Source organism: Xenopus laevis, chromosome 4L (assembly GCF_017654675.1).
Source record: "Xenopus laevis strain J_2021 chromosome 4L, Xenopus_laevis_v10.1, whole genome shotgun sequence".
Classification (NCBI taxonomy): domain Eukaryota; kingdom Metazoa; phylum Chordata; class Amphibia; order Anura; family Pipidae; genus Xenopus; species Xenopus laevis.
Window position 1 is genome coordinate 26,572,387 of NC_054377.1, and position 27,954 is coordinate 26,600,340.

At 40.4% G+C, this 27,954-nt stretch overlaps 1 protein-coding gene across 2 annotated transcripts; it reads left to right on the top strand.

Moving 5' to 3' along the window:
- The first annotated feature begins 240 nt into the window (after nt 1–240).
- vegfb.L (vascular endothelial growth factor B L homeolog) lies at nt 241–27,329 on the top strand. Of its 2 annotated transcripts, XM_018257622.2 has the most exons (8): nt 245–898; nt 4,586–4,628; nt 12,956–13,152; nt 16,884–16,957; nt 17,876–17,908; nt 18,382–18,462; nt 18,553–18,675; nt 26,912–27,328. In XM_018257622.2, the coding sequence occupies exons 1-8, from the start codon at nt 818–820 to the stop codon at nt 26,931–26,933; spliced, it is 654 nt and encodes a 217-aa protein (XP_018113111.1). In that variant the 5' UTR covers nt 245–817; the 3' UTR covers nt 26,934–27,328. The 2 variants fall into 2 exon arrangements, with proteins under 2 accessions (XP_018113112.1, XP_018113111.1); XM_018257623.2 differs by lacking the exon at nt 17,876–17,908 and having other exon boundaries at nt 241–898; nt 26,912–27,329.
- The last annotated feature ends 625 nt before the right edge of the window (nt 27,330–27,954 follow it).

Genomic DNA, 27,954 nt, shown 5'->3' on the forward strand with positions numbered 1-27,954 from the left:
CACTGGATAGATGATAGAGATAAATAGATAGATAGATAGATAGATAGACAGACAGACAGACAGACAGACAGACAGACAGACAGACAGACAGACAGATAGATAGATAGATAGATAGATTATAGATAGATGGAGAGAGGGAGGAGATAGAAATATCTAGATGAGAGAGAAACCTATAGAGAGAGAGAGAGAGAGAGAGAGAGAGAGAGAGAGAGAGAGAGAGAGAGACTAGGCACAGACAATACACCATTTCCTTCATGCAGAGGCAAAACTAAAATTCTCCTACGTGTAGTGTGTCACACTTACTCCATGTGTATGTGAATGTGACTCAGTGATTGAAAGTGCAGTGCGGTGAGTTCAGAGCACGGATTGCACATCTATCCAGCTTTCTTCTTTACTTTTATTAGTGTTCAGCTTTCTGTCAGTTCCCTCCCACCAGCAGCCCCTGCTTGCTCCCTATCTCCCCTACCTAGTAGTGCCGGGTCTCTGTCAGTGGAAGCTGAGCAGCAGTCAGAGAGTGCAGACATAGGGGGCGACTGTCAGACTGTCGGACTGTGGCACATTGCTGCCTTTGCGATCTCTCGGGCACAATCCTGTTTAATGAGCGCAGTGCTGACTGGAAGCTACACACTGGAAGCTACACTGGAAGCTACACTGGAAGCTATCTGTGTTGCGATCTCATGCACATGCACGTCCGTCTCTCTCGGATCTGAGCGCACACAGTGTGTGAGTGAGTCTTGGATGGTAGCCTTATAGGATATATAGGTTTGGCATCAGGGGACCATTGTTCGGAGCGGAGCCATTCTCCAGCAGCAGCAGCATGTCGATGGGCACAATGGGCAGAAAGCTGGCTTGCACCCTTGTGTTGCTGGCATTCTTGTTGCACTGCACCTTCCCTCAGGTAAGTCGTGCACTTAAACTTAGCACTCATCTGCCCTATAAAACTAGAAAGCTGTTAAACAGAGAAGGCATAGGGCAGTACAGGTGGAAGCCTTATATCTATTTACAATCATCCCCCAAGTTTGGGAGTTGTAGTTGAACAGCAGCCGACAGCAGTTAATCCCTGGCTAAGATTCTACTCTACACGTGCCCCTTTCCAGCTGTTGCTAAACTACAATTTAACAGCAAAGTCAAATAGGTGATGCTGGAGACTGTAGTTCAAGTTGGGTATCCATCCACACATGTACTAACAGACAGTACAGTCATCTTTATCTTCATATTTATGCCTTTATTTCAGCTTTGTGTGTTAAAAAGACTCACAATATGTGGAGAATACAGTCAAGGCTGTAGAATGAGTTAGTATACATCATAGTTACCAGCCTTTCCACAATTCGCCAGTTATAAAGATTAATGGGAAATGATCCCAAAAATAGCTTTTTTTCCCATTTACCTAATGAAATAATGGGCCAGACTGATACTTGTTTTAAATTGTAATCATGATCTTTACAATCAGTGACAGCTTGTAATTAATATGTCACTGGAAGTTCCTTAAAATTTATTTTATTCTTTTCATTACGCAAAACTTTCTTTTTTTTAATAGCAGATGAAATAGAAAGGTATTTAATAAATTCACCCGTTGCTCATGTTAACTAGGGTAGATAGCTGTAGAGGATACATTTTATCCCATAAAGTCACAGTAGATATTTCTAGGCACTAAATGCTGGGGACTCAGCAGCAGCTGGCAATTACAGGTTAACTGTCATATAACTACATTTTAAATTAGGGCAACAGGTGAAAAAGTGATGCTTGTAAATCAGTTAGTACTATTAATTTACTGTACAACTGAGAGAAAGAATGTACTGTATGTAGCTCACAGACCTTGTATCTTATTGGGGTGGTTCGCCTTTAAGTTAACTTTTAGTATGTTATTGAATGGTCATTTCTAAGCAACTTTGCAATTGGTTTTCATTGTTTATTTTTTTATAGTTTTTTAATTATTTGCCTTTTTCTTCTGACCTTTTCCAGCTTTAAAATGAGGGTCACTGACCCCATCTAAAAACAAATACTATGTAAAGCTACAAACGTATTGTTATTGTTACATTTTGTTACTCATCTTTTATCATCACTCATCAAGCCTCTCCTATTCATATTCCAGTCTCTTATTCAAACCAGTGCATAGTTGCTAGGGTAATTTGGACCATAGAAACCAGATTGCTGAAACTACAAACTGGAGAGCTGCGAAATAAAAAACTAAATAACTCAAAAAACACAAAAATATACAATTACAACCAACCACAAATTGTCTCAGAATATCACTCGCTACATCATACTAAAAGTTAACTCATAGGTGAACAACCCCTTTAATAATGGCTAAATAGATTGTATAGTACAGCTACAGATGTACTTCTGTATACCTTGTGCAGATACATATGAACTTCTGTATACCTTGTGCAGCTACAGATGTGCTTCTGTATACCTTGTGCAGATACATATGAACTTCTGTATACCTTGTGCAGCTACAGATGTGCTTCTGTATACCTTGTGCAGATACATATGAACTTCTGTATACCTTGTGCAGCTACAGATGTGCTTCTGTATACCTTGTGCAGATACAGATGTGCTTATATATATCTTGTGCAGATACAGATGTGCTTCTGTATACCTTGTGCAGATACAGATGTGCTTCTATATACCTTGTGCAGATACATATGTACTTCTGTGTACCTTGTGCAGCTACCGATGTGCTTCTGTATACCTTGTGCCGCTACAGATGTGCTTCTGTATACCTTGTTCAGCTACCGATGTGCTTCTGTATACCTTGTGCAGATACAGATGTGCTTCTGTATACCTTGTGCAGATACAGATGTGCTTCTGTATACCTTGTGCAGATACATATGTGCTTCTGTATACCTGGTGCAGCTACAGATGTACTTCTGTATACCTTGTGCAGATACATTTGTGCTTCTGTATACATTGTGCAGATACATATGTACTTCTGTATACCTTGTGCAGATACATATGTACTTCTGTATACCTTGTGCAGATACAGATGTTCTTCTGTATACCTTGTGCAGATACAGATGAGCTTCGGTATACCTTGTGCAGATACAGATGTGCTTCTGTATACCTTGTGCAGATACAGATGTGCTTATATATACCTTGTACAGATACATATGTACTTCTGTATACCTTGTGCAGATACATATGTACTTCTGTATACCTTGTGCAGATACAGATGTACTTCTGTATACCTTGTGCAGATACAGATGCGCTTCGGTATACCATGTGCAGCTACAGATGTGCTTCTGTATACCTTGTGCAGATACAGATGTGCTTCTGTATACCTTGTGCAGCTACAGATGTGCTTCTGTATACCTTGTGCAGATACAGATGTGCTTCTGTATACCTTGTGCAGCTACAGATGTGCACATCTCTAATTGCTTTGCCCTACTGAGTCGAATGTGCAATGCAGTTGTGCACCTCTGTAACCAGGGATATAATTTTGGGGACTTGGGACCCCCTTGTGAAAATAATTTCTGGGCTCCCTCAGCACAAAATCACAGGTGACTGGAACAGGAACAAAATTTCTGGTCACCTGTGACCCCCCCCGCATATAAAATTGCCAGTGACTACCAAGGAAGCGACCCCCCTGCAGCAAGGGGATCTGCTACTTCTGTAGTTATGCCACTGTCTGTAACTCTAGCACTCTGTGGAATTTACATTGCAGCTGGGACATTGTACTACTGAAACAACTGGTATGCCTTGTCTAGTTGAATGAACAGGGTGATCTCCTAGTATCCTATATGGTACTGAGAGGAATGGGACATGTTGTAAATATACAGTTGAGCCCCACAATGCACTGATCCTTTCAGCTCCTGTGAGAAAATTATTCATCTAACCCCTTCCCCCATGGTTTATTTACAGGAGGCAAATTATAAGCAATTAGGAACCAGCAACTAGCAGATTATTAACCCAAACATTGAAGTTCTGGTTTGTGTTTCTCCTAGAATAATGACGGTATCCTCAAGAGACATAGGGCGTATGGAAAGGAGACTGCAAATTTATCAGCAAATCTCATATACACAGTATAACATTATCTATGTAACTGGTAACATATTTCTATCATTTACCCCTGCTAAGAGCGTGTTAGTTCAACCACTGCTGGGGGTCTAAAGGATTGAAATCCTCACGATAATCCAATTAATTCTAATTAAAGATAACACAGAGAAGCAAGAGGATTTAGCGTGAGAATGTATTTGGGTCGGCGCTAGTTTAGGAGAATCCAGAAGGGTGGCAGACACTGGCAGTTGTGCAAATTCTGTAGTGCCTGCTGAGCATGCTGTAGTTTTGTTGTTGTAAAGTTTCTTTTCTTACAGACAGTCTGGCTACTCTGTTCAGAAGATATCAGTAATGTGGAAAGAGCCCTGGGAAGTTAGTAGAGGAAAGGCTAGAATGAGTACACAGGGACTGGCTGTGGGAGGAGACTGGCACAGGGATAAAACAGAGAACATACATATGGTTTGGAGGTAGCAAACATCAAAAACATGGGAAATGTTGGGGGAGAGGGTGTGCTGGGAAGTACAGCTCTAATTTCTACTCATTATCTATTTCTTGTTATTCAACTATATCTCATTTCTTATTTTTACAGACATCAGGGCCACATTCTCCGGAGTCCAGGAAAGTTGGAGAAGGTATGAGGGGTGTGAAAACATAAACATCTGTCACTAACCCGGAGATATTTGTTGCTGTAACACATGACTGTCAGTCTAACTACATTAAAAAAATATCAATGTCATAGGCCAAACTCTACTACAATTTGTTGTATGTATGTAGAATGGGGTAGCAACTATTGTGAAAAGGGCCATTATAAACAGATTTTTCTGCAAAAAAGCACTTAATGCAGAGGAATACTGGTATAATGCCATGTACTTGGGCTGCTAGACCAAACCCTCTTCAGTTATTTGTATTAAGGTCTTAACACAATAAAAAGCCTATGTGGCCAGCCTGCTTGAGAGACAATGGCTGCTTAGGTATAGTCAAATGGTTGTAGGGTCAAGGTAGGTGGCAAAATAGATCAAATCCCAAGAAAGCACTGTACTCCCATGTGGGCTTGGAAAAGTTGCAAAGAGTGCTCAGCCTAAAGGATAGTTGGGGTGATAATTGGGGAGAATGACCATGATAATTGGGGAGAATGACCACTTGCTCTCCTTAATATACCTAAAATCCCAGCCTGAAGGTCAGTTGGGGTGAGATTTGGGTTAAATACACATTTGTCGCCCTAGTTATTCTTAAAACTATGGCTGAATGTAAAAAGAGGCTTGAACTTAAAAAAAAAGTTTGGCAGCCATAGTCATATAATCCAATGCTCCAGGTATCCGTTTGTTGACCCAGCTGGGTCTCCTTTATTTGGGAATTCTGACTTTCCATGCACCTGCACCAGTGTATTCATTATTTACATTCCTTTGATGTGGCCTGCACTTTTTAAGCTGCATGGATGGTTGTTGAAGTTTTATGGCAGGAAATCTATTGTCCTGGCTTACACCTTCAGTGTTACCATGAGATGCCAAAGCTAAATATTTGTTAACCCATTATAAGGCTGTAGGCTCATTCTGGAATAAAGAAAATACAGTACTACGGGGGCACAAAGCAAAATACATACCGTACATAAAAACATGAATAAAAATTAATACTAGGCAAATCCATAGGAGAAATGTAAACGTTTAGGAATAGTGGCCCTGTAAAAGGATGGTATAGATTTGCAAATATGACTGTAATTATTTTTTTTGCTGCATGTTTAATTTTTTTAGTTAACTCATTTTGAAAAGATTAAACTACTTTTTCCTGGTGCAAAAGGCAATATCTATTATTGTAACCCTTTCCCCTCATTGGACTCTATCTGTAAAGCAGAAATAAGTCCTCATCACTGGTCCTAATCTAAATTACTATTGATTACTATATCGACCATTCGATATTCGAAGACGATGGATTTTAATTCCCCAGTCGAATATCGAGGGTTAATTAACCCTTGATATTCGACCCTTGATACATTTGCCCCATAATGTGAGCTCAGCTCTTTTTCTGTAAGGGCCATGTTATACAAATCAGTTTCTCCTCTGGTTGGTGTATATATGCATTGACAAGTATGGCATTCTGAGTTATTTGGGGGCAGATGGAAGCGAATTGGCGTTTTATTCCCCCGGCTTGTGTGACATGGCTCTAAGGGCAATAGAGCACAAGTCATTTGTTACTCCCTTGCGGGCACCCAAAGAAGCATTAGTATTGCCACCAATGTGAATCGCCACTTGAAACACTGTTTCTTCATGTAATCACACCAAAATGTTCCCTTCTTCATATTTATGAATGGGAAGTGGCAAGTCACATTGGTGGCAATATCTAAATTTGTGATCTGCAGGTTTCGGACTGACCCAGAATATAGCACATAGACATATTGAACAGTGATTTTCAGTTAATGGAGAAGTGTCTGAATCCGTTGCAGGAGCCTCACCCACATCTGCACCAACAGGAAGTCAATTTCCTATAAAAGGGGTTGGTTCCCCTTTACATTAACTTTTAAGGTGTTATAGAATGGCTAATTATAAGCAAGTCTTCAATTGGCCTTCATTTTTTTTCTCTTTTATTGTTTTTGAATTATTTGCCTTCTTCTTCTTCTTCTGACTCTATCCAGCTTGTCACCGACTCCATTCAAAAACAAATGCCCTGTAATGCTACACATTATATTACTCATTTTTCTATTCAGACCCTCTCCTATTCATATTCCAGTCTGTCGTTCAAATCAATGCATGGTAGCTATGGTAATTTGGATCCTAGCAACCAGATTCCTGAAATTGCAAACAGGAGAGCCGCTGATAAAAAGATAAATCACTCAAAAATCACAAATAAAAAATGAAAACCAGTTACCAATTGTCTTGGCATATCACTCACATTTGGGCAAATTCACTAAGATGCGAAGTTGCGCCAGGCGCAACTTCGCCGCACTTCGCCAGGCGTAGTTTCGCCAGCGCTTCGCAAATTCACTAAAATCCGAAGTTGCGCTCAGGGGTAGCGTAAGGTTGCGGAGTTGCGCTAGCGTTGATTCGCTATATAAAGCGAAGTTACGCTAACGAAGGCTAATTTGCATACGGCGCGAAATTCAAATTTCAATGGAGGAACACGTATCTGCACTACAAATGCCTAGAAAACCTTCAAATCAGCAAATAAAATTTTTATTTTGCCCTACACATGTGCCCACTGTCTAGGTAAGTTGCCATGAGTCAGGAAATGTAGGGGGCAGGAAGGGGAGCCCCAAAAAATTTTCGATCTTTTTCAGTCTATCAGCCATCATGTAGAAAACACGCCAGCGTTTTTTGGGACTTAGAAAAAAAATTGACTTTTTTTTTAAACAATCCCTATCTACTCTATTGCGCTTCGCCAGGTCTGAGGTGGCGAAGGAAGTCTAGCGTAAAAGGTAGCGTTCAGTACACTGCGCAAGTTAGTGAATTTGCGTAGTTTCGGCGCTAGCGAAACTTCGCCTGGCGTAAGGTTGCGAAGTAACACTAGCGAAACTACGCCAGCGTTCGTTAGTGAATTTGCGCAGTAGCGAAAATGCCAAACGCTAGCGAATTAACGCTAGCGTTCGGCGCTTCGCGGCTTAGTGAATTTGCCCCTAAAAGTTTATTATAAGGTGAACAACCCCTCCAATTAGATACTTCCTGTTTAGGGAACCCTCCTTCCCAGTGCTGTTGGCTAACAATGCTGGACTCTGGAGAAAGGATAGAACCCAGCACTGTGTTTTGACAGCTATTGTTAACTCCAAATACTGGTACCAAACAGGTCTGGACTGGGAGTGAAAATAAGCCCTGGCATTCCAAGTACACAGAGGCCCAAACAGCTCCCACCAGCACAATAAAATAGTCTTACAGGAGCCCCTTTGCCATTTGCCAAAACCCACAGATTGTCAATACCAATGCCCTGTCAGTGATCTAAGGTACATCACATTAAAGTACTTCTCTCAGACAGTGCTCCATCACTCCAGATCTCGGCTCCGAAAACTGACAACTCTGGGGGGTAAGGGAGGGCCTCTTATTCTGGTGAGAGGGACTGTCAGCAGAGGGAACTAACTCCCAAGGTTGAAAGCCTGAGAGCACTCAAAGAGGCTTTTATGATATCTGAAAATGTAAATATAATGCAAAAGAGCTCAGAGGAGCGATTTAATTTAATGAGCATCAACCAGAGCAACAAATTGCACAACTGGAAGCTGAAATTCGCTTCTTTTGAAGCCGGAGGCAATGTCTCCTTATAAAATAGTTCGATTTTTTTTATTTGATGCATTTGGACCACAGCTGCTTCATAATGCACTAAACCTTTGATCTTTGTTTGAAAGTCAGAAAGCATACAGTCTCATGGTCAGAAATGACATTCAACTTCTCTTTCAGGCAAGTGCCAGAAATCTATATTTGAACAGTTATTATGGTAGGCAGCCTGGTTGTTTTAAATTTGACATGAACCAATAGATTGCAAGATCGTCTTTGTCTGATAGATTTAATATTTAACATTATTTTCTATTAGTATAAACCAAAATATCATTTAAGGCACTGACCCCTGTCTCTGGGTACAGATTCCAGCTGTTATCCTAACGCCCACACATACACCACTCAGTGACTGTACACTTCCTGGCAGTTTGGCACAGCTGTCATTCCAGCACACTCGCACCGCCATCCCTGTTATATTTCCTCTCAATTTGGTACAGTTGTCATTCTACCACACACAAAGCTTGATGGTCTTGTAATGCTTCCTGCCAGGTTGGTACAGCTGGCATTCAGATGCATACACAGCGTGGTGTCACTTTAACACTTTATGCCAGTTTGGTGCAGCTGTCGTAATATTTGCATTGAATTGTAAATGTATTCAGCGATGTATTGCTTTATGGGCCTGTGTCTATGGCAGCAGCTTTAAAGGGGTTGTTCACATTTGAATACATTTTTAATATGATGTACAGAGTGATATTCTGAGACAAATCTTCTTATTCTGCATACTATTTGTTATCATATTGATTTTTATGGTTTATTGTGAAAACCAAATTAAATATTTCAAATCAGATATTCTGAGACAATTTGCAATTGGTTTACATTTTTTATTTGTGATTTTTGAGTTATATAGCTTTTTATTCAGCAGTTCTCCAATTTGCAATTTTTGCAATCTCGTTGCTATGGTCCAAATTACCCTAGCAACCATGCATTGATTTGAAGAAGAGACTGGAATATGAATAGGAGAGGGCCTAAATAGAAATTTCAGTAATAAAAATTAACAATAACAATACATGTGTAGCCTTAAAGAGTATTTGTTTTTTATATGGGGCCAGTGACCCCCATTTGAAAGCTGGAAAGAGTCAGAAGAAGAAGACAAATAATTCAAAACCTATAAAAAATAATTAAGACCAATTGAAAAGTTGCTTAGTGTTGGCCATACTATAACATACTAAACATTAACTTAAAGGTGAGCTTAAAGGGATCCTGTCATCAGAAAACATGTCTATCAGCCATCATGTAGAAAACACGCCAGCGTTTTTTGGGACTTAGAAAAAAAATTGACTTTTTTTTTAAACAATCCCTATCTACTCTATTGCGCTTCGCCAGGTCTGAGGTGGCGAAGGAAGTCTAGCGTAAAAGGTAGCGTTCAGTACACTGCGCAAGTTAGTGAATTTGCGTAGTTTCGTCGCTAGCGAAACTTCGCCTGGCGTAAGGTTGCGAAGTAACACTAGCGAAACTACGCCAGCGTTCGTTAGTGAATTTGCGCAGTAGCGAAAATGCCAAACGCTAGCGAATTAACGCTAGCGTTCGGCGCTTCGCGGCTTAGTGAATTTGCCCCTAAAAGTTTATTATAAGGTGAACAACCCCTCCAATTAGATACTTCCTGTTTAGGGAACCCTCCTTCCCAGTGCTGTTGGCTAACAATGCTGGACTCTGGAGAAAGGATAGAACCCAGCACTGTGTTTTGACAGCTATTGTTAACTCCAAATACTGGTACCAAACAGGTCTGGACTGGGAGTGAAAATAAGCCCTGGCATTCCAAGTACACAGAGGCCCAAACAGCTCCCACCAGCCCAATAAAATAGTCTTACAGGAGCCCCTTTGCCATTTGCCAAAACCCACAGATTGTCAATACCAATGCCCTGTCAGTGATCTAAGGTACATCACATTAAAGTACTTCTCTCAGACAGTGCTCCATCACTCCAGATCTCGGCTCCGAAAACTGACAACTCTGGGGGGTAAGGGAGGGCCTCTTATTCTGGTGAGAGGGACTGTCAGCAGAGGGAACTAACTCCCAAGGTTGAAAGCCTGAGAATATGAATAGGAGAGGGCCTAAATAGAAATTTCAGTAATAAAAATTAACAATAACAATACATGTGTAGCCTTAAAGAGTATTTGTTTTTTATATGGGGCCAGTGACCCCCATTTGAAAGCTGGAAAGAGTCAGAAGAAGAAGACAAATAATTCAAAACCTATAAAAAATAATTAAGACCAATTGAAAAGTTGCTTAGTGTTGGCCATACTATAACATACTAAATATTAACTTAAAGGTGAGCTTAAAGGGATCCTGTCATCAGAAAACATGTTTTTTTCAAAACGCATCAGTTAATAGTGCTACTACAGCAGACATCTGCACTGAAATCCATTTCTCAAAAGAGCAAACAGATTTTTTTATATTCAATTTTGAAATCTGACATGGGGCTAGACATTTTGTCAATTTCCCAGCTGCCCCTGGTCATGTGACTTGTGCCTACACTTTAGGAGAGAAATGCTTTCTGGCAGGCTGCTGTTTTTCCTTCTCAATGTAACTGAATGTGTCTCAGTTGAACATGGGTTTTTACTATTGAGTGTTGTTCTTAGATCTACCAGGCAGCTGTTATCTTGTGTTATGGTGGCCATACACGGGTAGATAAAGCTGCCGATATTGTTCGTTTGGACCGATTTGACAGCTTATCTGCCCGTGTATGGGGGCTTCCGACAGGTCTTCCCGATCGATATCTGGCCACAATATCGATCGGGAAGGTTGGATTTTTACCTGACCGACCCGTCGGAGCCGCTTGGCGCATCGTAATTCGATCGTTCGGCCATACGGCCGAACGCTAAAATTACCCCCGATATAGCCACGCAGTTTAGTGGCATATCGGGGAAAGATCCGCTCGTTTGGCGATGTCGCCAAATGAGCGGATCTTTGAGTCTATGGACACCTTAAGGGAGCTGCTATCTGGTTACCTTCCCATTGTTCTTTTGTTTGGCTGCTGGGGGGGGAAAGGGAGGGGGTGATATCACTCCAACTTGCAGTACAGCAGTAAAGAGTGATTGAAGTTTATCAGAGCACAAGTCACATGACTTGGGGGAGCTGGGAAATTGACAATATGTCTAGCCCTATGTCAGATTTCAAAATTGAATATAAAAAAATCTGTTTGCTCTTTTGAGAAATGGATTTCAGTGCAGAATTCTACTGGAGCAGCACTATTAACTGATTCATTTTGAAAAAAAAGTTTTTTTTCCCATGACAGTATCCCTTTAAAGTGGTGGTTCACTTTTTAAGTTAACTTTTAGTATGTAATAGAATGGACAATTATTTTCAGTTGATCTTCATTATTTATTTTATTTTTCTGACTCTTTCCAGTTTTTAAATGGGGATCACTGACCCCATCTAAAAACAAATGCTCTGTAATGCTACACATTTATTGTTATTGCTCCTTTACATTGCTCTTCTTTCTATTCAGACCCTCTTCTATTCATATTCCAGTCTCTTGTTCAAATCAGTGCACGGTTGCTAGGGTAAATTAGACCCTAGCAAACATAATGCTGAAATTGCAAACTGGAGAGCTGCTGAATAAACATCGAAATAACTCAAAAACCACAAATAATAAAAGAAATGAAAACCAATTGCAACTTGTCTCAGAATATCAATCTCTACGTCAGGGATCCCCAACCTTTTGAATCCGTGAGCAACATTCAGAAGTAAAAGGAGTTGGGGAGCAACACTAGCATGGAAAATATTCTTGGGGTGCCAAATAAGTGCTGTGATTGTCCATTTGGTAGCCCCCTATGTGGATTGTCAACCTACATTAAGGCTCTGTTGGCAGTGCACCTGGTTTTTATGAAACCAAAACTTGCCTCCAAGCCTGGAGCAACTGTGTAATATAAAGCAATAATAACTTAGGCACAGTTTTTGTGAAGGGCAGAATAAAATATTGTCAATGGCCATAAACATGGGGGTCAAAGGTAGGCAAATGTAAAAAGAACATATTATATTATTGTTGGCTTGCAACTCCCAGCAACCTATTAACAGCCTCTTGGAAGGTCAACAGCATGAGGGTCATTGGTTGGATATCCCAGATTTATGTAATTATTCCCTCTCCAAAGCAGAAGGCTCCAGATTTCCTACATTAAAAGGGATCCTTTCCATTACCTCCAGCTCCAGTTGCTTGCACGGAGAGATTGCGTGAGAGAAGCTGTTCTGTGTATATGAATAAGAAAAGTATGTGTGAGGGAGAGGATCACAGGAGGAGACACGTCCTCCTATCTAGTCACTTTAATTTATAGCCTTTTACCATAAGTTGAAGAATGATAATGCAATTAGATAATTAAATGCTCTGCAGATTAACGTCAGGCTGCCCTTCATTTCCTTTCATTGCACGAAAACTGCTGAAAATCTCATCTTTCCCTGGAACACACACAGAGACCATGTCTGTCTCTTTAAACTAATACAGATTCCCTTGCAAGGACCTTTGACATCAATTGAGGACGTCCACAAAATCCAGAATATAAACATATTTAAGAGTAGGAAACATTTCTGAACAAGAGGTCAAGCTTTGAGCTGGGAGAAGGAAAGGCTCAGGGAAATCTGAGAAAGTTCTACCCAGTGGAACATGTGCTAAATTCCTGCAGTGTTGATGCTATTCATCCCATACTATACAGGTGTTATGTGTTATCTTGCACATAAGCAAAGGCCAAAGATTAATTTATTTTTCCATGTCTTGCAGGCCTGTCATGGGTGGATATCTATAACCGCAGTCAGTGTCAGCCTCGCTGGATCCTTTTGAATCTTCTGAGCGAGTTCCCTCAGTTCTCTGACTTCCTTTTTATACCACCCTGTGTGTCTGTCCTGCGCTGTGCCGGGTGCTGCCTGGATGAAGCCTTAGGCTGTGCACCCTTGCAGACAAGTAACATCACAATGCAGGTGAATATTATCAAAATATCAAATAAGAAAGATTTCCTTTATTTTTTATCTCATGTGAGTTATTTTTGATCTCATGTGAGTCAAATAAAAAAAGATAGGATTTTACCCATGTTAAAGCATCAATCTATTTATAGGGGAAGTTCACCTTTAAGTTATAGTATGTCAAAGAATAACCTCTTCTTAGCAACTTGGTCTTCTTTTTTTTAATTTATATAATTTTCAAATGATTTGCTTTCCTCCTTCCTGCTGCAATTTCAATACTATCTGGTTGTCACGGACCCTGTCGAAAAGAAAAATGAGTACAATTGTATTACAGGTATGCCAGATCTTTCCATAATTTGGATCTTCATTCCTTAATTCAACTACAAAATCATGTAAACATTAAATAAACCCAACAGGCTGGTTTTGCTTCCAATAAGTATTAATAATATCTTGGACCAAGTACAAGGTACTGTTTTATTATTACAGGGAAAATGAAATCAGCTTTAAAAATTTGGATTATTTGGATAAAATGGAGTCTATGGGAGACAGCCTTTCCGTAATTCGGAGCTTTCTGGATAATGGGTTTTCAGATACGGACCCATATCTTTACTATTATTTTTTCTACTTTTCATTCCTTTTCTTTCTCCCCAGGTCTTCCTATTTATATTCCAGCCTGTCATTTAAACCACTGCTTGCTTGTTACAGTAGTGATGTGCAGGCCGGCCTGATACCCTCAGGACCCGCGGGTGGGTTGGGTTCGGGCCGACCTCACACCCCCATTTGCGCCACCTTACACTGCTGGCTTCCGACTTCTGGCTTCCCGTTTTATAGCTGCATGCCTGTTAGCTCCTCCCTTTTTGTGACATCATCGGCGGGTTGCGTGGGTCTATAAAAGGAACCCCGAAGTCGGGTGTGGGCAGGCACGAGTGGAGGGAGGGTGAGTTTGGGTAAAGCCTGACCCGCACATCACTACAGTAAATTAGGCCTTAATAAGCTGCTGGAATTTCAAACTAAAGAGCTCCTAAACAAAGTTAAATAACCCAAAAAACACAAAAAATAAAAATGACCAACTTCAAATAGTCTCAGAAAATCACTCTCTACAAAATCATAAAGGGTGATTTTAAGATGAGCAACCCTGTTTAAAGCAGGGTGCTGTCTCTCACTTTTTTTGATCCCAGTAGGGCGTAATTATTTATAACAACTAGGGCAGAGGTATTCAAACGTTTTGGGTTTAGGTTTGGAAGACTACTCCAATCTTCTTAAATATCACAAAATTTCTCCTTAAAAGGACTTTAGGTTGGGCCCATAGATAGACAAACAATAGTGAAGATTTAGGCAGGCTAATCATCCCCAAAAATAGGCTAACTTCTATATATTCATATATAAAATAACCATCCAATGGCATTCCTTATATTGGTAGTTTTTCAAACCCTCCTCCTCCCATGGGTGCCCACCATTCTCTGCTCTGGGTTATTCATGGGGCTCATCCCACAGCTTGATATATGAAAACAATGCCCAAACCACTCCATGTGATATGGCCTGTAATTTAGGGGAAAACAGGTGGTAGCTTCCACCTAAGCTATTGCGGGCAGTAAAGACAGGGTTTCCTCGCTCTTTCTGTGTTTTGCTTTGCACCTAGCATTGAATTCACAGTCTGAATTTGATGAGAATGTATTGGTACCCAGTGCAGGGATTTGCTGAGAGGTGCAGGAGAGGTGGTTTGACAGGTAACGTGGATGGATTGTAGAAAGCATATGTGAGAGGTAGGCCAGTAAAGAGGAGGTTACAACAGCCTAGGTGGGAGATGATCAATGAGTGGACTGATATTTTGCCTAAATAGGAAAGGGGCATATTCTTGCAATATGTTTAAGATGTAGTTGACACGATTTTGTAAGGGCTAGGGTGTGATTCATGAATCCAGAATCAGATATGAATCCAAGACAGCAAAGTTGCATACTGAAATTACTGATACTGTTGTTTACAGTTACCATTAGGGTGGAGTTAGGGTGTGTGTGTGGAGTGGGAATAAGATCAGCTCTGTTTTGTCCAAGTTGAGTTTTAAAAAACAAGAGGACATCCAAGAAGATGCGTCAGAGAGGACGTTGGATACTTGAGATATGATAGATGGTTGGGACAGATCAGGACATAAGAGATGGACTTGTGAGTCATTTATTGTCAAAGATGGTACTGGAAGCCAAAGCATCTGATCATTGACCAACAGAAGAAGATTAGTAGTCTTGAGGGACCTCCAAAAAAGAGTTCAAGTGGTCAGGAGGTTTTATCTAAGAAAATATAGACATAGAAAGTGACAGAGAAGGAGCAGTTAGAGCACTCCTAGGGTTGCTTGTACCCAGGGGCAATTTTGGGCCTTCCAGATGCCGTGTCAAAGCTCAGAGTGGGACTGGATTGCAGTGCAGAAAGCACAGTTACACTCTCTGCACTCTGAGGGTAAAGCCAAGGGTGATGCTAACATGAAGCAGAGTGAGAATCTTGCGTCAGGGCCTTAAAGGAGAAGCAATGGCTTGGTGCACTTGGATGTGCCAAATGTTAAGCACCCCCAAGTGATTGTACTGACTTACCTGAAACCCCGGGAAAACTGCACCGGCCCGGGATTATACCAGTGAGCACCACTTTCCTTTGTGCAGAACGAGAGACCGGACTTTAGCTAAAAAGTTGGCTATTTAGTTCAACTGCGCATGCGTTCTCCAAGGGAAATTTGAAGAAAGAAGACAACGGAAGATGATCGCTCTGTGGTGCTCACTGGTATAACCCCGGGCTGGTGCAGTTTTCTGCTGATAGGAGCACAGGCCTGAGGTTTCAGGTAAGTCAATACAATCACTTGGGGGTGCCTAACATTTGGTACCCCCAAGTGCACCAAGCCTTTCCTTCTCCTTTAACATTACTAGGGGCAGCAAAAAGTCTAACTGGTATCTTTAAGTATGATGTAGAGAGTAATATTCTGAGACAAATTGCAATTAGTTTTCATTTTTTTTTATTTGTGGTTTTTGCATTGTTTAGCTTTTTTTCAGCTGCTTTAGCTGCCGCAATATCAGCAATCTGGTGGCTAATGTATAGAGTATATAAGAGATAGGGGTCTCCAAGTTAGTAGAATGATAACTCACCACATTTAGGAAGTGGCCCAGGTGCACCGCCCTGAGCCCTCAGCATAGGGAGCGGACAACCGAAAATACTTTGAAGCAGGCACTCAGTAAGGCAAACTTCCACAAAGCAAAGTTTTTCAAAGTGAAAAGTAGTTTATTGCATCCACAGCCTTACGCGTTTCATGTTAACAAACACTTAATCTTCTGGTGGCTAATGTCCAAATTACCCTAGCAACCATGCACTGAAGAGACTGGAATATAAATAGGAGATGACCTGAATAGAAAGATGAGTAATAAAAAGTGGCAATAACAATACATTTGTAGCCTTACAGAGCATCTGTTTTCTAGATAGGGTCAGTGACACCCATTTGAAAGCAGGAAAGGTGGAGACAAATAATTAAAAAACTATAAAAAAGAAAAAATGAAGGCCAATTGAAAAGTTGCTTAGAATTAGCCATTCTATATCATACGAAACTTTAACTTCAAGGTGAACCACCCCATTAGTTTGACATTTATGTGACATACATGTAGAATCCTTATTTTTTTTTAGATCGGTATGTTGAAATACAAATATTTTTTTTACTACATTATCTGCTCGCTAGCACCTACATAGTAATATATGTGTTTTCTCATGTTTCTTATGTTTAGGTAATCAAGACAAAGTCACTTCAGTCGGACCTAACGAATTTATCCATTACTCAGCATGTGAGCTGTCAGTGCAGGTGACGTAAGGGCCATTTAATAGGGAACATATGTGGAATGGTTTGTGTTTAGGGCACATACAAGGAAGATAGTCCAGTCTGCACAGGGTCAGAAAAAAACCCAGTGGGCCCCGGCACTAGTGGGCCCTGCCGGCCCAGAACTTGTCCCTGCTGCCACAAAATGCCTCTTTCTGCCCTGTTTGCACTTTGCAAAGTTTTGAGTGAGAGAGAGACCTTTGATCATCTAATAACTACAGTATTGTCCGTGTTTACCAGTGTTGTGCAGGCAGGGTCGGACTGGGGGGCCCGGGGCCCACCGGGACTGCTGTCCAGGGCCCCCCTCTGCCCCCCCCACCCTCCTACTGTGATGCGCCAGCTTGCCGCACATGCACAACGGTGGCGCTCGGCGTGCATGCACAATGACAGAGCTCTACTGCCGCAACGGAAAAAATATTTTTTTTGCCAAATCCAAATATCTCAAGAGGGGGTCTGGCCCGACAGGGGCCCATGAGGGTCAGGCCCACCGTGTTTGTGCAGGTATGGGACCTGAGATTTTCCAGATAAGGGATCTTTCCATAATTTGGATCTCCATACCTTACTAATAAAATATTTAAAGATTAATCAAACCCAATAGAATTGTCTTTTATCCTGTTTTAGTTGGGATCCAGTACAATGTATTGTTTTTCTCATTACAGAGAAAAACAAAATCATTTTTAAACATTTTAATAATTTGTTAATAATGGAGTCTATGGGAGATGACCTTCCCCTAATTCAGAGCCATTTTCAGTGCCATCTTTTTAATCTCAGTGATATGCACAGTGCTTTACAGTAACTTAATATTTTATAAGCTAGTAGCACTGAGATGAATCTGGTGCTAAGTTCTGGAAGGTTTCCCAGAGCAATGGAACTCTTTCTGACTATGATATTTTAATGTTTTAGACCAAAGAACAATGTTCGGTTGAAAGCTCACAGGTGAGCATAAGTCTCAGTATTTTATATTTTATACTGTATAGTGTTTACTATCTTTATTGGCTTTAAAATTTGGGATTTTCAAACACTTTTGTTTCAGTTCATTTACTTTCAAATACAGAAATAATGACCTATTCAGTTGCTTTCTGTATTTTATTTTTGATAATTTTTAAAATGGTATGTTTAAAATTTAATTTTCAAACGTCCATGTTTCCTAGGAGCGGCTCAGTAAGTGCCGTTTTGATACATAAGTTGGCACATCTTAGCAGCAGCTTCAACCCCTTACAGAGCATGCTTCCTAAGCTTTATTGTATAATAAAGCATATTGATAAATGTTTCAGTTGATATATAAGTTGCTGACATTCCTGTGATGCTGTTGACAAATGTGTGAAATAAAGCAAATTCTGAAAGTATTTGGAAGGTGAACTCCCCCATAAACTGACTATGGTTCTCTGCCTTTCTCTTTTCATCCATAGCCTCTATATAGCGGGAGAGAAAAAAGTGAAGAAACGGAGACGGAAGTTAAAGAATGGAAATGGAACCCCGCAAGCAGACGGGTCTGTGTCTATTAATAAATAATATTATTAGCCTGCCCTACAGTAGAAGTGTAGATGATAATAAGTGAACTCTCCTCTTTTTGTCCCCAGATCTCCCTGTCCCCCCTGTAATAAGCACAGGACACTGAACCCCGTTACCTGTGAGTGCATTTGCAATATCACTGAAGAGAAGTGTCTTCTACAAGGACGGCAGTTTCACAAAGAGCGATGCAGGTGAGGCATATGGGAGACTCAGACACCTCAACATCCCACCTATTTAGTAAACAAATGCTTCTTCTGGGACACTATCCTCCATTTTAAACAATGTGTCTGCTATCTGGTATTTTCAGTCATATTGTGTTGTCTAGACTGTGATGCTGATTAACAAAATATTTATTATTTCCCCTATTAATTTGCAATATTTGCAGACGATGAAGCAGGATTGTGATTTTATTTGGATAATTTCCGTGACTGTCCAGCAAAAAAACTATAGATATTACAGTTTAAACAAATATATAACAAATATATAAATATATAATTATATCCTCAGTTCTGCAGTACCAGTTTCTGTGGTCACTGCATTGTGGTGTGATTGATCCAACCCTCCCTGGGCTGGTTCAGAATTCTGCTGTTACCATACAAGGGCCTATAAAAGCTACCAACAGACGGCAGCTTATTGGGCAGTGTATGGAGCCCTCTGATGGGCTTCCCCAACCAATTTCCTCCTAAAAATTGGCCACAGGCATGTTTAAAAATCCCATTAGATCAAGGTCCACATTGATGCGGTCCTTGCATCAACCATCTGCATTCATGATGTTGTGATACAATTGCTAGGTCTTAAGGCCCATGATCAGTTCAGCCCAATATCACCCACTCATATCGCAAATTGGGGCAAGATCCACTCGTTTGGCAATGAGCAAATCTTCCAAAGTATGGTCACCTTTAGAGTCCTTTCCAAAGCAATATTGCTACCACCAGGGGTGATTTTAGAAACAGCTCAGTTGGCAGCTCCCCACTGGTTACCAGGGGAGGTAAAAATGCCACTCCTGGTAACTTTAACAGACGAATTTCCGATTTTCAAACCGGAAATTCGGCTTTTTTAGTGCAGAGAGCGTAATTGCACTTCTTTGTGCTAGCATTAGGACCCCCCAAACCAAAAAGGTAATAGTGGGGAGAGTGGAGAAGCAGCAGCAAGGGCGCACAGGGTCCAGGATCGCCACTGGCTGCCACAATGATAAAAATGGAAAATAAGGGAAGAATATTGGGCACTAAGATGAAGAAGTGATTATGAGACAAATAAGCTCCTAAACTGGTATAAAACAAATAAGTAGCTGTGGCGATTTCAGCAAATCTCTACTAAGCATTTATTCTCATTGTAGCAACCCAAACAATATCTTTGTCTGACTTTGTTGTGATTACTTGAGAAAGAATGTCGGCACTTCAGCCTTCAATAAAGGGGGGTATAGCAATGTTTGTGCGAAACATTCCTCGTCTGCATATTTACTTTACACATGAGTGGGAGCTGCCATGCAGCTTGCTATTTCTAAGCAAAGACTCCCTAAGGGTCAGAGCCAGTATCTTTAGATATCAGTTGAGATGGTGATTTATTATTTACATCTCTGGAATTTCGCTACAGTTTCAAATCAAATTGTGCCCCTCTTCATTGTGCAAATAGGCCTCATTGATTTGACAGTTCTTTAACAAACAGATCCCTGGCAGCCTGATCTGCGATAGGGATCTTGAAATGTTGGCTGATCCAGAGTCCCTTTAAGACTGTGATCCCCAACCAATTGCTCATGAGCAACATGTTGCTCACAGGGGTGCTGCTCCAACGAGCTGGCAGCACTCCTGATACGAGAAGAATTTCTGTTTTTTAAACTGGAAATTCTGCTCTTCTAGTGCAAGAGAGCGCTCTCTACAATAGCATCGTGGACCACCCCTGGACCCCACCAGAAAGGTGAGTGCGTTGCAAGAAGGGTCGGCAGCATGGAAGCCACCTCAGAATGCAGGATGATGAGAATTACCCCTGGTTGCTCATCAGCCCCTTGTATGTTTCTCCCAGTGGCCTCAAAGCAGCTGGTTATTTTTGAATTCCAGGCTTGGAGGCAAGTTTTAGTTGCATAAAAAACAGGTGTACTGCCAAACAGAGCCTCCTTTAGATTGTCAATCCATATAGGACCTACCAAATAGCCAATCCCATCCCTTATTTGGCACCCCCAGGACTTTTTTTCATGCTTGTGTTGCTCCCCAACTCTTTTTACAATTGACTGTGGTGCACGAGTAGAAAAGCTTGAGGACCTCTACTTTAAGATATTGGTGGGCTCAATAGGAATGAAGAAATAAGGAAAAGGAATAAGCTAGGTGGTTCAAGGCCAATCAGTACTCTGTATTTACACTGGATGCCAGGTGGTAATAAGGCATAGAAATGGAAAACCTATAAAGAAAGTTCTCTCTTGAAAGTGTAGTGCCACTGAAAATGTATTGTGGGCTTGTATAATGCAATGGAGCCTTCATTAATAGTAAGATCCTCTGGAGGAAGTTAGTGCTGGGTATCCCCACCATGCTTTGGAGCACACTGCAGTAGAGTAGGTGAATCAATGGTAGTAGGTGAATTCAAATGGTACCTTCAAGTCAGATAACCTAGTCAGACACTGGCCGTCTTGATCACAACTACAAATATAATGGATCCATGTGCCACAGCTCTAGTTATTTACTGGTAAGAAATAACTTTACTTGTTTGTTCTGTAGATGTTATGGCAGGTCAGGGTTTCCACCTCACTCATCTTTGATACCGAGAGTAGCCAACAAGTTTGTGCCTAAATGATTTGTATTTATTTAGTGCTGATTATTCATTGACTCTTTGTTGAATGTTGGTTATATTGGATTTTTGTGGACTTTCTTATAGTATGGTCCTTTGTAATTTGATATGGAAATATTTGTCAAAGGTCCATTAAATACGTGTAACCGTCATGATCAGTGTCCCTCAACTAGTGGCTCGCGAGCAACATGATGCTTACCGACACCTTGGCTGTTGCTCCCAGTGGCCTCAAAGCAGGTGTTTATTTTTGACTCCCAGACTTGGAGGCAAGTTTTGCATAAAATTGCATAAAAACTAGGTGTACTGTCAACCACAGCCCTTATTCTTTATGCTTCTTTTTTTACATTTGAATATGGCTACCAAGTAAAAAAGGTTGGGGATCCTGGTCTTGATAATTTAATTTTTTTCTGGCTGAGGTGTCTTGTTTTCTTTCTCAAGAAAAACACTTGGCAGGTTCTTTCGGTTTGAGGGACCTGGGAAGCCAGACTTATGGCACTAGTCCAAGCAATATTAGGTAAAATGCTAAAACAAATCCAAAGACTAATTTGCTTACCTAAAGTTGAAGATATTAAGAATGTAAAAAATTCCATCATGTGAAAAAGTATGGTTTCCTTCTGCTGTTTAGTGGAAGACACCTTAGAGCTCATTTATGACCACAAGCATGGTACTTGTATCCAATCATGCTCCTGGCAACTGGCAAGGCAATGAGTGCCATGGTGCCCGTTTAGCATGCAGTAATGAATTGCATGTAATTGCACACATGGATATTAATGAACCATGGAAGTACTGCCAGCCTAAAACTGAAGGTAATACCAGGGTTTCTCAACTAATTGACCACTTATGCCGTCAATAACATTAAATGCAGGAAATAAATCAGCTAGAACGTCTGCTGCAACTTGCATGCTGCTATATTAGAGCTCTACGCTGCAACTTGTGGTTCATATGCAGTCAGGCTGCCATCAAGGGGGAACTGGGGGGACAATTTTCCAAGGCATGATGGAATCTATATGTTCAAAGGGGCCCAGCTGTGCTGCGTTTCCTGAATTAGCTGGGCCCCCCTTGAACTGCCGAAGTAGGAGCTGAGTTGCGCCGAATAGGAATCGTGTTGCGCCGAAATAGGAGCCGAGTTGAGCCGAAGTAGGAGCCGAGTTGAGCCGAAGTAGGAGCCGAGTTGTACCAAAGAAGGAGCTGAGTTGCGCTGAAATAGGAGCCGAGCCATGCCGAACACCAATTTATTTTTTAAACCTTTGGCTACTATTTTTTTCTTTTAACTCGGGGGGGGGGCTGGCCGCTGATGTTTTTAAATAACGTGGGGGAACCCTGGCCACTCATATTTTTTTTTTAACTTGGGGGCCCTGGCAGCTGTTTTTTTTTAACTTAGGGGGCCCTGTCCACAAATGTTTTTTTAACTTCGGGGGGGGGCTGGCCACCAAAGGTTTTTTTTTTCACTTGTAGGGGGGCCCAAATTTTGTTGTATGGGCCCCCGCAAATGCTGATGGTGAGAACTGCCCACAGGGTTGGACTGGGGGGCCCACTAGGGCTTCTTACTCGGGCCCCCCGTCGGCCCAGTCCATCCCTGACTGCCCAAAAAGTTTGCTTTGTAAATGAGACCTCATTTCAGTTTAATTATAGTCCATGTTATGTGACACTAGTATAGTATACAGGTTCAGTTACTGTCTAAAATAATTGTGAATAGTGTCCACAAGCAAATAATCCCATATATTATATCTCATTAGATATACAATCACTCCATGGATTTGACTCTTTTAAGTGTGTTTGTGCCTTTTTACTAGGGATGCACTGAATCCAATATTTAAGATTCGGCCAAATACCAAACTAAATCTGATTTGCATATGCAAAGAGAGCTGAGTGCACACTGCACAGCTCAAAAAAATTTCATTTACGGCCAGACACAAGGATTCAGCCTAATCCAAATCCTGCTAAAAAAGGCCAAATTCTGTCCGAATACCAAACCAAATCCTGGATTAAGTGCTTCCCTACTTCTTACCTGCCAGCCTTACAGGGTGACGTCATAAACGCTACTGTCACAGAGAAAGTGAATCTTGACATTCCAAGTGATAACCTAGAATGCTGAGTGGTAGAAGCAGAGAAGCTCATTTGATAATGTAATGCCAAGTGTCTGTATTTGTTGTGTAAGCTCCTTGTTTGCAGGCAGGGTGATAGTGGCAGTGGCTACATAAGTCTGCAAGGCTTGTGCCAGGGGCGTGTTGCATTTGGGGAGCTCCAGGGGAATTGCCTCCCCTTAAAGTTTTAGTGCACCTCAATTGACGGATTTGGAAAACTTCTTCTTTCATGTGCATGTTACAGTTTGTCAACTCACCTTGCATACTGTATATAACCCCTAGTTTTGTATAAAGCTATACTATAGGATTTGTTGAAAAAGTAATTACTCTGGAAGTTCTTGGCCTGAAAAGAACACCAAACAAATCTCTAGTTTACTCTGTATAATATCACCAAGAAGTGCAATAGCCTTCATTCCATTATCTTATACGTCTTCTATTACGTAAGACTCCCTCCACTCCTCAGAAGTGCCAATGACCCATAATCCAGCTAAGCAAGGGCTCTTGGAATTCTCCCAGCTTTCTCAATAAGCATACAGCAAAAATATGCAGAAAATGCGAGTGTAAGTAAATATCCCTGCAAAAAAATCCATACCACAATGTGTGCTGTCCTTAAACAAAGTAACCTAGTGATGTAAGTCATTTACCCCCTTACACCAGGCACCCACACACAAATATGTATACAAATATACACATGCATATACCCAGTACATACATATGTGCATATACATAACTGAAAGTGTTTAGGACAAGTGTTGATCAGTCCTGCCATACTGTTATCACTCATTACAGGTATGGGACCTGTTATTCAGAATGCTCGAGACCTTGGGTTTCCCGGATAAGGCAGGATTTGGATCTCCATATCTTAAGTCTGCTAAAAAAACTTAATTCAACCCAATATGATTGGTTTGCTTCCAGTAAGGATTAAATATATCTTATTTGGTACAAGGTATTTTTTTTTCTGATTAAAGAGAAATAGAAAATCAGGTTTAAAATTATTTGATTAAAATGGGGTCTATTGGAGATGGCCTTCCCATAATTCTGAGCTTTATGGATAACAGATACCATAGCTGTGTTAACAAAATACATCAATTTGCATAAAACTATATTTAAATGATATTTAAATAATATCCATCATTATTTGTATTATGCTTATTGTTATAATGTCATGTCATATTTTAATAATGTGATTTCATTGATGATAAAATTGAATATATATTGCCAGATAATTAATGAATACAGTCTTAATATAGAAATAACATTGTAGCTCTAATATGGGATATGTAAAATGAATAAGGTAATTAGAATTTCTCAATCTTTTAGGGGCACATTTACTTAGCTCGAGTGAAGGATTAGAATAAAAAATACTGCGAATTTTAAAGTTTTTTTTTGGCTACTTCGACCTTCGACTACGAATCGAACGATTCTAACTAAAAATCGTTCGACTATTCGACCATTCGATAGTCTAAGTACTTTCTCTTTAAAAAAAACTTCGACCACCTACTTCGCCACCTAAAACCTACCGAGCACCAATGTTAGCCTATGGGGAAGGTCCCCATAAGCTTTCTAAGTATTTTTTTATCGAAGGAAAATCGTTCGATCGATGAATTAAAATCCTTCGAATCGTTCGATTCTAAGGATTTAATTGTTCGATCTAACGGTTTTTCCTTTGATTGTTCGATCGAACGAATTGCGGTATTTTACTTCGACGGTCGAATATCAAGGGTTAATTAACCCTCGACCAATAGTAAATGTGCCCCTTAGTGTCACCTGTGAATAATAATGGTGCTGATTTTATTAGTCCCCTCCTTATGACCTATGCGTCTTTATATGTACAGGTATGGGACCTGTTATCCAGAATGCTTAATGTTAACCTTAAGTCTACTAGAAAATCATATACGGTAAACATTAAATACACCCAATAGGCTGGTTTTGTTCCAATAAGGATTAATTATATCTTAGTTTGGATCATATACAAGGTGCTGTTTTATTATTACAGAGAAAAAAAGAAAATCATTTTTAAAAATTTGGATTATTTGGATAAAATGGAGTCTATGGGAGACAGCCTTTTCATAATTTGGAGCATTCTGGATAATGGGTTTCTGGATAACAGATCTTTCCATTATTTGGATATTCATACCTGTACTATCATGTAAACATTAAATAAACCCAATAGGCTGGTTTTGCTTCCAATGAGGATTATTAGATTTTATTTTGGATCATATACAAATTACAGTTACAAAGGATTATTTGGATAAAATGGCGTCTATTTCCATAATTCTGAGCTTTCTGGATAACAGATTTTTTATACCTGTACATTTAAGGTAAAAATTGGACTGTGTACCCGCACACACACAAGTTTGTTGTGGTTACATAATCTACATAATGCATAAGGGGGCACATGTTTTTTATTACCTATAGATGGGGGATGTGGCAGGGAGGTCAATGCTAGCACCCTAATGTTACTGACTCCAATTCCCTTGGCTAAGACGTAGGGGTTAATGGGTTAAGTGTTAACCTGTTCCATGACCTTGCCTCGGGTTGATTTTTTACAGGGTGGCAAAAAACTGCTCATGGGAGACATTATAAATGGTCCTACCGAGCAATTGTAACTCTTAGATCCAAGCTTCCTGTTCTCTTCCTATTGTAGGAGAGTGAGATTTGTTCTTTCACAAGAATAGTTGCCTCTCTCCTAGCCTAGATGGTTGAGCTCTGACCCATTAGGAGTTTGAGCAACATAATGTAAATGAGCTGAAGGAGGTCTGTACAGGAGCCATATGGTTAATGTTTGGCATTCAATTGAAAGGAGGTTCCTCAATGAACATATAGGGGCAAATTTACTAAAGGGCGAAGTGACGTCATTTTGGAACTTGCCGACTTATTAACAAGCGTAAATTCGCTAGTGAAGGAGATAGACTCTAGCAGTACTTCGCACTCTAACGCCAGGCGAATTTTCGCTCTGGCGAATGGACGTAACTACGCAAATTCACTAAGATTCGGATTTTACTGAACGTTACCTCTTGCGCCAGACATGCCTTCGCCACCTCAGACCAGGTGAAGTGCAATAGAGTAGACAAGAGTTGAAAAAGATCGTAATTTTTTTTTAGGGTACCCAGCTTCCCCTCTACATTTCCTAACATATGGCACATAAACTATACACTGGGCTCATGTGTAGGGCAATATAACAACTTTATTTTATTTTATTAAGGTTACCTGGGTTTGTGTAGTGTAATGTATTTGCTGCAACATATATTTCCATTGAAATTTAACTTCCCACCGTATGCAAATTAGCCAACGCTAGCGCAACTTCACTTTGCTTGCCGAACTAATGCTATTCGGCACCCTGGAAGAAACTTTGCATTTTAGTCAATTAGCGTTAAACTGGCGAATTTTCACCTGGCGAAGTGTGGCGATGTGAGCAAAGCCGTTGCTGGCGAATTTCCGCTGGTTAGTGAATTTGCCCCATTGTAGTTTTCTTGGTCACTATATTTTCTTAGAGAACCACATGCAGCCTCCAAGCCTTTTGGGATATATGATACAGTACAGCTATTTCTCTCTTATTTTCTTTCAGATGTGAGAGGCTTAGGCGGTAGAGTCATACAGGTAACAGCCGGACTCTCTTAGTTACAGAAGTAACATACAATACCAGGCGATGCTCCACTGATTCAATCGTTGACCCCCCCAGCCTTGGGGAAGAACTAAGATGGTGATCCTGAAACACCAGCTTTACGTGCAATATTTTGGAATTCTTCATGCAATCCCGCTGCAAAATATGCTCACCAACATTTCAAGGGCAAGAAAACCTCTTCTTCTTTTTTTTACGAGAAGCAGCAAAAAGCTACTGCAGAAATCGAGCTAATCATTGGTATGGGGCCTGTTATCCAGAATGCTCAGGACCTGGGGTTTCCCAGACCTTTCCATTCTTTAAGTTTACTAAAAAATCATTTAAACATGAAATAAACCCAATAGAATTGCTTTGCATTCAATAATCTTAGTTGGGATCAAGGTATTGTTTAATACTACAGAGAAAAAGAACAGTTTTTAAAAATGTGAATTATTGGCTTAATTCAGAGCTTTCTGGGTAACAGGTTTCTGGATAATGGATAATATACCTGTATTTGAATTCAATGTACTATACTACACCAGCATAACAGGGAAATCTGTTGATGGCGTTGTTATAAGACTGATTGTTACAGCAGGGCGTGTAGTAGAGAGAGCAATATTATCAAGTGTTGTCTTGTGTTATTTATCCATCTGTATTATTTATCTACTAGTCTGTCCATATATCTTTTGCTGCAACCTTAGAGCTATATGTATGTGTATATATCCAATAATTTGTTTTTTTTACTATTTTGAAAAATGTTGTATATACATTTTTAAATGCATATTGTGCCACTAATTTGTTTTATCATTTTATCACATTTTATCTTTTCACAAGATATAGGAAATGTAACTTTAAAGGTCATTTTAATACATGTCATGTTTAGAAATAGGGCTTATCTTCTCTGTATAAGTAAGTGGCTATAGTTTATTATATGCAGATCTCATTCCCTTTCTATGTTAGTGAGTGCTGCCAAATTACTTGCAAGACTGGAAAAATCTCCCAGAGAAGGC

Excerpts from the sequence above, each read along its gene's own strand:
- vegfb.L (XM_018257622.2), top strand. The coding sequence starts at position 818 with ATGTCGATGGGCACAATGGGCAGAAAGCTGGCTTGCACCCTTGTGTTG. Across the intron at positions 899-4,585 it reads TGCACTGCACCTTCCCTCAG|ACATCAGGGCCACATTCTCC; the intron begins GTAAGTCGTGCA and ends TTATTTTTACAG. Across the intron at positions 4,629-12,955 it reads GTCCAGGAAAGTTGGAGAAG|GCCTGTCATGGGTGGATATC; the intron begins GTATGAGGGGTG and ends CATGTCTTGCAG.